At 36.8% G+C, this 11,752-nt stretch overlaps 1 protein-coding gene across 1 annotated transcript; it reads right to left on the bottom strand.

The window, feature by feature from the left end:
• Positions 1–2,268: 2,268 nt before the first annotated feature.
• Positions 2,269–3,962, bottom strand: neurog3 (neurogenin 3). Its single transcript, XM_066693169.1, has 2 exons — positions 3,845–3,962; positions 2,269–3,629 (listed from the first exon to the last, which is right to left on the bottom strand). Exon 2 carries the CDS (start codon positions 3,626–3,628, stop codon positions 2,879–2,881), a length of 750 nt encoding a protein of 249 aa, XP_066549266.1. The 5' UTR covers position 3,629; positions 3,845–3,962; the 3' UTR covers positions 2,269–2,878.
• Positions 3,963–11,752: the final 7,790 nt, after the last annotated feature.

Raw genomic sequence — 11,752 nt, 5'->3', positions numbered from 1 at the left:
ATTAATAATAATAAATAATTTTATGTGTGAATGTATGTATGTATAGAAGTACAAGTTCCAGTGTTCCAGTTAAAATTATATTATGTCTTGAAGCACACTGAGTTTGAAATAATAATAATAATAATAATAATAATAATAATAATAATAATAATACTTTGCGTCATAGACAATATTCTTATGTATTGCATTTCAATATATATATATATATATATATATATATATATATATATATGTTTTTTTATTATTATTTTTTGTATTATTATTTTTTTTCTGTTGTAGCAAACACACCCAAACACTTTGCCCACACGTGACAAACCCCCTAGGGCCGATGGGAAGACTGAGAGCAGTGATCTGGATTATCTTCTCTTGGGCCTTGTTGCTGAACAGGTGTTTATATTCTAACTGGTATCAATCCGGTTACTTGGTTCTAGGTTTGCATCAGATAGAGAACGCACTTGTGCTGTATCTATATCTCACCTGACCTCTCCAAACTCGCTGTGTCCGATCTGAAACCATGTGAGCACAGTCAAGGAAATATGTGCCTCGCATTTGCATCCCAGGGTCATAAATACTACAGCAGAAGCAGAGGAGCTAAGACTCGCACGCCTGATGGGCATTTCGCTCTTTAGAACACGTTTTCACGCCCCTCAAGTGCCTATTCTCGTGTTGTTTTGGAGAGGTTATTTACCGTGTAAATGGTGATTTGTTTGGCCATAGTGCGAAACCAGGGTGGCTGACAGAGGGCTGGCAGACTCCCAGTATGAGACCCTGCCTTTGAAAGGAAGTCTCGCCGAAACAGAGGCGAGTGATTCCAGCCCGCTGGAGGAGCTATCCATTCAGCACCACACAGCCCGGAGCCACAAAGACCTGGGGGTTCGTGTAAATGAAGAAACAATGTGACCATAAAGACCTTTTTTACACATCTAGGGAGAAGGCGGGGGTGCAGTAGAGCCCTCCAATCTGGCTCTGTGTTACCCTTCAGATGAACTTTCTCTTAACTAATCCTAAACCTCATCGTTACATCGCTCTCTGTTTAATGCAATCCTTAAAAACTTGGAACTGCAGGAAAGCTTTTGTAGTAATGCGTTGTGTTGTTGGAAATAGCACCTTGTTGCAGGTCTGCATGGATTTTATGCAGCACGTTGAAGAGGTTTAATACTATTTTATGTATTATTTTATTTTATTTTCACATCGAAAAGACAGCATTTGCATTACATGTACTGAAGCGATTAAGCCAAATTTGTACATCTGCAGTTCATGAAACTTCTGTTCTAGGAATTCACGTAAATGGAGCACTTCTTTATATGCATGTATAATATACGGAAATACAATTACATTTTAACTGTTGGTAACTGCTGCAAATAACATAATCAATCTTAATTTCCAAACTAATTGTTTTTTTTTTTATCTTTCATTCAATCTATACGTTCATGCTTGACAATGGATCTGCGAGGGGTTTGATAGGTCCTGAATAGGATATAAATTGAAGTTCACAAATGTATGACCCCGAGTTGGTATTTCAATCTTCACTGTTTTTTATACAGATACAATATTACAACACAATACAAATTACATTTCGGTAATATTCCCCTCGCTTCCGTTACACAAATGCTCCAATTCCCTGACTGATATGTATTATTGTTATTTCCATTCCATTCAAAAGCTACTCCAAGGTGGGAAAAGTTTTTCGAAGAGTCTTTCTGGTCTTGTTTGCTTTCCCAGTCTTTCTTCTTATTTTACTGATAACCATTGACTTAGGGGAAAAAAGCCTTTATTTCATGCCGTCACTTTGCCTTACAAGTTTCCTTACCCTCCAATGATTTCATTCATCTGACAATAGTTAGCATCACAATAGACCCTTCTCTCAAGGGCCCCTTTGTGAACAAGTTGCTAAAAGGAGCTAAGGATTTCTACTCTGACAAAAGAGCTCAAACTTTTTTTTTTTTTTTTTTTTTTTGCTTTCCCCACTTGCTTTTTTGATTGCAAGGAAAAGTATAGTGGAATGTACCGGACTGACAGGACATGACTTTGGAAACATTTCAATATTTTATGTATTGATTTATTTGTGTGTTTGTAATATTGGGGTTTTAAAGTAACTATGTTTTGCTTCATATTTCAATACTAAAACTGAACAACTCAATATCTGTACTCTACGCTGATTGCGTATCTCTCTCTCTCTCTCTCTCACACACACACACACACACAACGAATTGTATATCTGAGACTTCGAAAACAGGCAAATGTTATTTCTCACAATGGTTTATTGTCAGCAGTTTGCATTCACAGAATTATCAATGATACCAGAATAATGATCATTTAGACAAAATATATATTTTTTAAATAAATATAAAAATTGATTTACATAAATTACCCCTTTTCAGTACAAACAAAAACCCAAAACAAACAAACAATCTCGGAATTAAGAGAATCGTGATTTCTTAGCTGTCACTCTACATCTATAGAGTCTCACAAGACGCCGCAAAAGACATTTCACATTTTAGTGTCGTTCGGTATAAAAGCTTTAAAACATATTTACATTTTCTTTTTATAAAGGATAGATTATTATTTAAAAAAAAATGTTGTCATAGTCCCGCTATTAAAACAAACCCATACAAAAGTGCATTTAGTAAGAAGACTACAGCTTCAGAGTTTAAGGCAAAGGGCAAAGGAAAGGAAAATCTTTATGTAAGTAAGTCTGTTACACAAATACCACTCCTAATTTTTTCTAACGGTACTCATATATATATAAAAGTCCAAGTACACCAGTTATATTGTTTGTTGTTGTTCTTGTTCACACTGGTCTGTATAGCTATATAGTCGTGACTCCAGCATTGACTGAAGGTACCATTATAAGGAGAGGATGTCGCAGGATTTCCTTTTAAATGTATGCTGGAAATGAAGTGCTGTGCTTAGTCTGGCTGTTGTGCATGCTGGTGATACAACTGAGGTGACTCGTATAGCAAGGAAACGCCTCTTCCACCGCACTGTCCGGGCTGTGCTCCCCGGGGTCGTGGGAGGAGGGCGAGTATGCCGACGAGTCCCACTCCGAGGAGCAGACACTGGTCGGGCTGGCTAGCTCCACCATACACGAGCTTGGGATTGGGAAGAAGCCCTCTCTGTCCTCCTGCTGGCCTGGGATCACCCGACCTTGGTCTGCCATCCTCAGTGTCTCGGTTAGGGCCCAGATGTAGTTATGAGCGAACCTCAGGGTTTCGATTTTGGTGAGTTTGGCATCATCGGGGAAAGTGGGAAGGACGCTTCTCAAGGCGTCCAAGGCGGAGTTGAGATTATGCATGCGGTTTCTCTCTCTGTCATTCGCCTTCACCCTGCGGTTCTTCCTCTGTTTTGTCACCAAGCCCTCTGGTTTTGCTTTGGATCGCCCTCTCTTGGTTTTCTGCCTTTTCTCCTGGGTTCCCCGGGGTGGGCTAAGCAAGGAGTCCCCCGTCTCCTCTGGGTCGTCCCCTGACTGGAAGCTTTCTGTCAGGTCGTCTGGGATGGACTTGGACGCGGAGGTGGAGGTGGACGACGAGCTTGGAGATTCAAATTTTAATAATGTAGCTTCATCTTTGGGCATCCCAAAGTAAAACTCCCGTGTTCCAGGTGGAGAGCAGTTTGTTTTGGGTGACATCCTGTAATCAACCAACAAACACATTGATTAAGGCATTGGTTCAAAGTTGCAATTCAATCCCCAGATTGGGAAATTCCTCAAATGTATTCATGCACAAAGTACTTTTCCAGCTCTTTATACAAATAATGAAGTCATTTTACATGCCCAAACTGTATTCCAAATAGTATAGGATGGCTGTCATGCATATCAGGAAAAAAACATAAACAGCACGCCTACCTGTAAGAGATGGAGGTTGGAGAACTGATGAATATGCCTCTGCAGAAAAGGTCTGCCCCTGTCCTTGGCTGCTCTTGTGTCTTGCACTTCAAAAAGCAGGACTGGCCGTTGTTGTGGAGTGCCCTCTGAGGAAGGGCTGTGCGTCTGGCACACGACTCCCCGTGTGCCCGTTATATAGGACTCCGAGACAATAGGGATTTGATGAGCAAGGCAGAGTGTGCCCCCTTTGGCATTGGCTTTCTCTTTTTTTTATCTTATCTGCCTGCCTGGAGTGTGCCTGGATCATTAGCGCCGGGGAAGTGGCCAATCAGCGGCGGAGGCCCGTGAGCAGAGCCACGCGAGTCCCTTCAGCGGTGTCCTTTCAGCCTAATTACCCCCCTCTCCAGCGCAACAAAGGCGGAGACCACGGATGAGCATCTTCCAGAAACCACAAGACGCCAGAAAGGAAAGAAGACTCACTGGAGGCGAAAAAATAACAATAAAAAAGTGCACTTGTGATAGGGATTCCGGATTTCTTTCTTCTCGAATTCGATTTGCTTTCTAAAATTCTAAAAGTCTAATAGTTGAACCATGCTCTGAGCAGCATTCTAGATTCCAAATCAGTAAAGTGTCAATCAAACAATAATGAAAGTAGATTCTGTTATTATTGCAACAAATGACACACACACAACTTTTATACCCAGAATGCATGTCTTTAGTAGGCTTTATAACTATCTATCTAGTGTTGTTCTTTGCTGCTGTTATTGAGAATTTGTTTTAATACATTGTACAGGTGTGCCAAGATATTAAGAGGCAGAAGACAAACAAGCAGCTCAATTCTCATCCTGTTTCTGTAATTTGTTTTTACCTTGACTACAGGGTGTTGAATGTGTTATTTCATTACAATGTAGATATGTGACAAATTGGCATTGTGTTCAAAATGCACACATCTGAAATTATCATTGATTCTAAATGCATTTTATATTTGTCAAGGAACAATATCAAACTTTATTTATATTCAAAATCCTGTTTCCAATTGTTTGAGTCTCACAATTGATGTACCTCAATGTGCTTGGGTATTTAATACAGCCCATGTCTTTATCGTCTTCATTTTCGAAGTTAATATGCTAATTAAGACTACTTCTATAATCTTTATTACTGCTTTGTGCTCCCAGGACATAATCAGATGATTTATTATGTATTTCCGTATACAGAGATGCATGTGTCATTGCTTCATCAGCCAGCTTCAGACAATGTAACAATGTTCATTTCCTGCCCTCCTTCATCCACCCTTTCAGGTTACTCTCAGGCAGAATGGCTGTTTAGCATGACTACAATTTAAGTAGAAACAAAAACAGTACTACAATGAATGAATTGGAAAAGTTGACAATGTTGTGTCAGAATGCAGTTGAAATAGAAAGAATTTGGCTTGTTTTAAAGTTTAATTTTCAAACCCACTTTTGTCAGATCTTGCAGAGAGATTGTGTATAAGAATTAGACATGGCACAATTACACAATCATGCGAAAGACAGCTCCCCTGTCTCTTACGTGAAACTGTTATATTCTTCTTAAATCAGAAGTTGTGAATGCAGACCGCTTGATTTCAACAGTAACCAAGTACGTCCTGAGGGCTGACACATGTGACGACAGACTGTATTTTGGCCTCTTTCACTTCATAATCTTCTATTAATCTTCTACAGCAGAATAAATTGATTCTGTTACCAAATGCTGCAGATTGTAGACTTCAGGAAAACTCACAGCAGAAATCCCTCTGTGTTTCTCCTGATCTCAAGACTAGATCAGAACAATGTGTTTCATATGCGCACGCACACACATCCACACCCATAATTATAGTATGTTATTGTCCCAAAGTGAAAGTCGGGCCATGCTTTCATTCATCCCTTGCTGTGTTTAGAATAGTAGCTCAGAGATTTCTGCTTTCTTTACAATGAGAGACACAAACACCTGCTCTACTTCTTCTTAAAGTAAACACGGAATTGAAAACCTAAAAACCAATGAAAACTTCTTTGTCTAGATTTCCACAGTCCAAAGGAAACAATACACAATCTATATATTTTGTTTATTTGTCATATATTTTACATGGACAGCATCGTAGAGTTAGTTTTAACTACAGAACACATGCTTGAAGTGACAGGTGATGTGAAGTTTAAAAAATGTGTGTATATTGTACATTCATAATAAACTGTGCTGCACTGCAAGGGAGACAATGTAATCTTTCCACACTAAATAAATGCTACAGGGTGTTTGAGGAGAATGCTTAAGACAAAGCCAAAAAAATATGTTTTTTATGCACTACTCCTGACATTCCCTTTTCATAATCTCTCTCCATTTCCCTCATCATCATTGCGTGTGTTTGTGTGCTTATTTCAAAATATGTTAACTTTAAATCCACTGGGAAAAATACAGAACTCTGTATTGCTTAGTAGGGCCAGAAACTTGCAGTGTTGAAGACATATTATTATTTTGATCCAATTATGAATCATCCCATTTCAACCTGGAAAGAAAGAAAGGAATTCTGATTGGCTTGACTTTAGATAAGAGATCGGGAATCCACAGGGTGCCATGTGCAAATGAAGCCAGTCATTTGGTGTTTTAAAAGATGGTCTTGTTTTAGAGTCTCTAGAAAAAGCTTTCTTATCATTTTATCATATAACTATTATGGCCGAAAGAAATGTAAGTAAAAATATGAATTAACATAGACTTGCTGATAACTTAAAATATTCAGAAACACTGCCAGATAGCTCTTGTGTGTATTTCTTTAAGATTAAAACTGTGACAACTATCCATACTTCTGTTACAAATAGTAGCTCAGATAGATCCAAGCAATGAACATAAGGCTGTTGATATCATTTTTGGTTACCGTCGAGCTTACAAATTCTGTGAGACGATAACATTGTACAATTATTTGAAACAAATATGTATTATTGTGCTGAAATGCGTATATATGCTTTTGATAGAATGAGGAAAAAACGAGATGTGGTCATTGCTGCCCTGTCTAGAGTAAGCTGTTTCTTTTTAGGCTGAGCTGATTTTTTCATGAGCAGAGTTTACCTCACAAGAGGCACAAAGGATTATCATTATTATAGGTATTGCACAAGCATTTGGTGTCCTATAGAATGAGCAATCTCCCAACCTTCTGTCATTGACATGCTTGAGTGATGTTATCCCCACTCAACCCCAATGGAAGAGTGAACCAGCAGAAAAACTAAAACAAACATGATCTGTCCCTGATTCAGGATATGTAGAATAATGTATCTTTAGCAGTTTTTTGGTGTGAAATGTGCATACCATTTTCAGTGTGTAGGTCACTTCAGGGTTCAAAACTGGAGATCATGTTAAATTAAAACAGCTGTGTGGCTGGAAATCTGCCACTTTTTTTAGCAATAAAAGAGGGAAAGGAAGAACAGATTTATATCATTTCAATGAATAGATAAGTAAATGAGAAACCATATGGATAACAAAAACTGGGGATAGATCATATTAGGTGTAGATTAAAAAAACAAAAAACATTAGAAAAAGAATACATATTGAGTGTTCAGAATCAGATTTATAGTATGAACTCTTATCCTGTTTCCACTTTGCTTAACCAACCAAACATCTAGAGCAGGGAATTCAAGTTCAAGTTCCAGAGAGTCTTCTGGTTTGTGACAATAGACCTATACAAAAAATCAAATAAATGTATGTGATTTGGACATGTAGCAGGTCAAACATACACCACATGGGTTCAAGTCACGTTTAGGTCACCAATAAGCTGATTTCCGGTTAATATTTTCCCCACTGACTCTAACAGCTACATTGTAAAGGTGATTGATCTTTTGCATTATAGCTTTCTAAAGAGATGTTAATAACCGATAGTCACAGAAAGCCGCCAATCTGGTTATTGCTCTATACTAAAAGTCTAATTTACGTCAACAGACTTTGATTTCTTAAAGTAATATGCATTTTAACAATATATATTTAGTAAGAATGCTGCAGAATAAATAATATTTTTATTTTCAGAAGGTAGTCTACTATTTATATGTAGGTTATTTACAAATCACAGTGGTTAATCTTACAGTGTAGGTTAGTCTTTTGTGAAATTTAAATTAATGGGAAATGTAAATGCCTCCATGTTACAATATATAGTATTAATACTTACTTAAAAATACCCCCAAAATAATTTCTGAGATTAATCTAATAAAACATTAACTATTATTTCAAATTTCTTCCATGTCAGACTACAGTTAGAACAATATTCCAAACAATATTTAACGCTACTCGAACATAGAAGCTGACATTTTTCCAAATCTGAATTTTATCTTCATATATATACTTAAAATTAACAACTTAAATTGATAACTGTATTTTTCTTCAGCCTACTTGAGATTTGTTTTAGTTTCTGATTTTTATGTTTCTGTGAATTACTTTGCAAATGCAGCCTATATCGAAATGTATACATCTATACATATTGATGATTGAGTCTACTTGTAATTGATACTAATTACCTTCCCATAATCGGAACAACAAACAACTCTTGGCCTCGGTTTACAAATAATGCAAATGATCATAAGTACTTAGAATATAAATGTTTTTTTGTTCACTTTTTGTAATTTGTTTAATTTAATTTATAAAAAAATATAGTTACATCTGCAGAAAACAATATTATTTTGATATTCTATAGTTAGGCATGTTTCAGTAAAATATAATTTTGAAATGCGCAAAATGTGCCAAATTTCGTAGCCATTACGCATTTGCATTACCCCCCCCACCCCAGCACTAATCTTTGAATGACATTGTCAGTAGCATCTTCATCTGTCAAATGAGTGCAGAATAGCCTTTAAAACTTCGAAACAGCACAGGTTCAAGGCATCATTAACTTTATGAACTCCTATGACTTAGTAGCAACCCGGTGAAAAAACATTTTTGCACAAGTTTACTTTGTTACGCCTTTATAATTGGCTTGGATTGTAGTATAAAAGTGAATGTCTTAGAACACGATATAGAATTAATGGTCTGTAACACGAATCTCAATAACACATTATTTCCCATTTATTTCTTTTTTGAGTTATCTCTAGGGTCCTTCTGGCATTTCTCATCCTCATGCGCGCACCTCTCCAAAAGCGCACATTTTATAGAAAAGAAATTGTTTGGGATTTTACAAGTGGAGTACATATGGTTACTGGCTTGCAATTAGATGTTTTTTGAAAGCTTATTTTTTTCACTTTCCATGTGAACTTTCCTTTTTCCCTTTTATATATGTGGCCTTTTACATGTCTGAACAAGAGAAAAACTGAACAGCATGCCTGGCAGTTTGGAACTTCAACAAATGGATGGCAAAAATCTGGTGAGCGAGTTTTCAGGCTTAGATTGCCCACTTCAAACGTCCTTCAAACAAAAGCTAAAGACGAAAATAAAGCCCCACCTGGTACTACTGTTTGCTAAAATAATAATAAATAGATTTCGTTTAATAAATAATTACAACAGATTGTTAAGTGGAGGAAGTATTAATCAAGGGGCTGGGGGCAGGTATCACCTGCTCTGGAGCAAGGCAAGTTTATTGTTAAATCACCTTCAGACTAACACTTTTCTGATAACTCGACCATTTCCACAGCAACTGGTCGCCTGTGTTTACCCATACTTAGCATAACAAGGCAATATTGCACACAATACTGATAAAAATCAAGGGGGGAACTAACAGGTTTAAAGTCACACCTGCTGGGGTGCCTTATGGATATGGATTTGGCATCAAATAGTTATTTGTAAGGCGGCAATATTCAGTTTACATTGGTTTTTTTTTGCGCTTTTTATAACAGTCTAACCACAATTCCTATCTCTCTGTCGTATTTGTCTATTTTATTGAAAGCATATGGTGATCAGATGATCTCCAAACACATATTTAGTTTGCGACTGATGGCTAGGGCTTCAATCTCTTTAAAAGACATAAATGTGTCAGCCTTCTTCCGACCAAATGTTCAATTTTGTATTTACTACTTCATAAGTTTAGATAACGACAATTTTTTATACACATAAAAGATTCATTCCCAGATATGCTGGTAATTAAGGCAGCATGCGCTCTTGACTTTTGGATAGGTTGGAGGACGCCATATGTCTCTGGCTACTTCTGGAGATGTTAGGGCGCACAAGGTATAGGGAGATACACACAAAGTACTAGTCCTCGAACTTGAAATAAAAGTCCCATTGTTTACATATTACAAACCAAGCATTCAGCAAAATGTAAACACACAATTTATATTACGTTAACAGAAGTTAAGACGAGGGGGGCTTATGCGTCAAAAGGTGGATTGCGCGCCGCCATCCAAACACCTGTTTCTCTCGCAGTCTCGTTTGAAACAGTCCTCTCCAAACGAATGTGTGTGCACCACTAAAAGGCAACTGTGATTTCTTAGTGACATATGCTCAGCGAATTTGTGTATACTCTTTACAAAGAACAGCTGCGCGTCTCAATATACCTTCCTAAGCATATAATACCTGCAGACCAAGACAGATCACTGTCTCCATCCTTCCCTTTTCACACTATACGCCCCCCACCAATCTTTTTTTACAACTGCTGTGTATCGTGGCTGTATTGTCGGCCTAGGCCAGATGCACTACGTGGAAAACAGAAGAAGAAGGGGGAAAAAAATCATAATTACGCGCGCATACAATGTTCTCGGGAAACAAGTGACCACATATGCCAAGCGCAAGATGCCCACATGTGCTCTTTTGTGTACAGTGCTTCTTAAGTGAACTTGAAAGTTAGCAAGTCTAAATATTGTATTTCCACGTGAAAAACAACAAAAACATCTCCACAATGTTAAAGGAACTAGTCCAAACCCTTCATATATATCCAAAGTGTGGAGCTCTGTCGTCGTATGGAAAGTACATGACATGTATCCACGGAGAGGTTGACTTTTTTTTCTGTGCGCCTTCTTCTTTCTTGCACTGACAAGACCGTATATTTCAACACTGGAAATGTCTATTAAATACAGTCACGTAAGGTGTGTTGTTGTTGTTGGTGATATTATTATTATTATTATTATTATTATTATTATTATTATTATTATTATTATTATTATTATTATTATTGTAGTAGTAGTAATAGTATTATTCAACTTGTTCCATATAAACCCTGTCTTGTCTAAGGCAGCTATTCTGCCTGTTAAATAAAGAAGTATTCTATGAAAACTAAGATTGGATTAGTTTCAAACAACCTATTACATACAAATATTGTAGAGACCAAGAGTAGTGTGTTTTGGTGCTGTTTGATTTTGCATAATTCAGATTGTAGTTGATGCACTTGCTTAAAGTTTTAAAGGTCTCTAAAGCGCTTGTTTATGTATGCAACTCTAGTAATGACATACTTAGGCTGGTAAATCAATTAGGTTTGATAACATATTTAATCAAAGTGATTTAAAAGCAATGGCAAATGTAAGTGCTCTTGGACGTCGTTGTTGGGGACTGTTTTCAATGTATTGAATCTTGTGTGGAATTTGAATGAAAAAAAAAGTCAACAGCATTACCATAAATGTGCAATAATAAGGAGCTTATCGTGCTAATGCACAGACTTCTTTTACAGTTTGAATCATGGTTTCATCATAGTTACTTGTTAATAATTCTCATATATGCAATGCATTAGTAATATTTAGTATTTTTGGTGTCTACAGTAAAATATAACCTGTATTATCTCAATTTAAAAAATCTTATAAACTATGTGAATAAATACCATACTTTTTACATGGATATCCATGTCACACTGTATTCTAGTACAAGGTACACCTTATTGTGAATACAGTTACAGTAAGAAACAAAAATCTGTAATTAAGGGCATAGGTTTCATTATTTAATTAATCATATTGTGTTGTGACTGCTTTTCATGACAACAAGATCATGTGATCATGTTTATATTTTCTTTCTTAGTTAGCAGTAGTA

Source organism: Amia ocellicauda, chromosome 20 (assembly GCF_036373705.1).
Source record: "Amia ocellicauda isolate fAmiCal2 chromosome 20, fAmiCal2.hap1, whole genome shotgun sequence".
NCBI lineage: Eukaryota > Metazoa > Chordata > Actinopteri > Amiiformes > Amiidae > Amia > Amia ocellicauda.
This window is presented reverse-complemented; position numbering and strand designations above follow the sequence as displayed.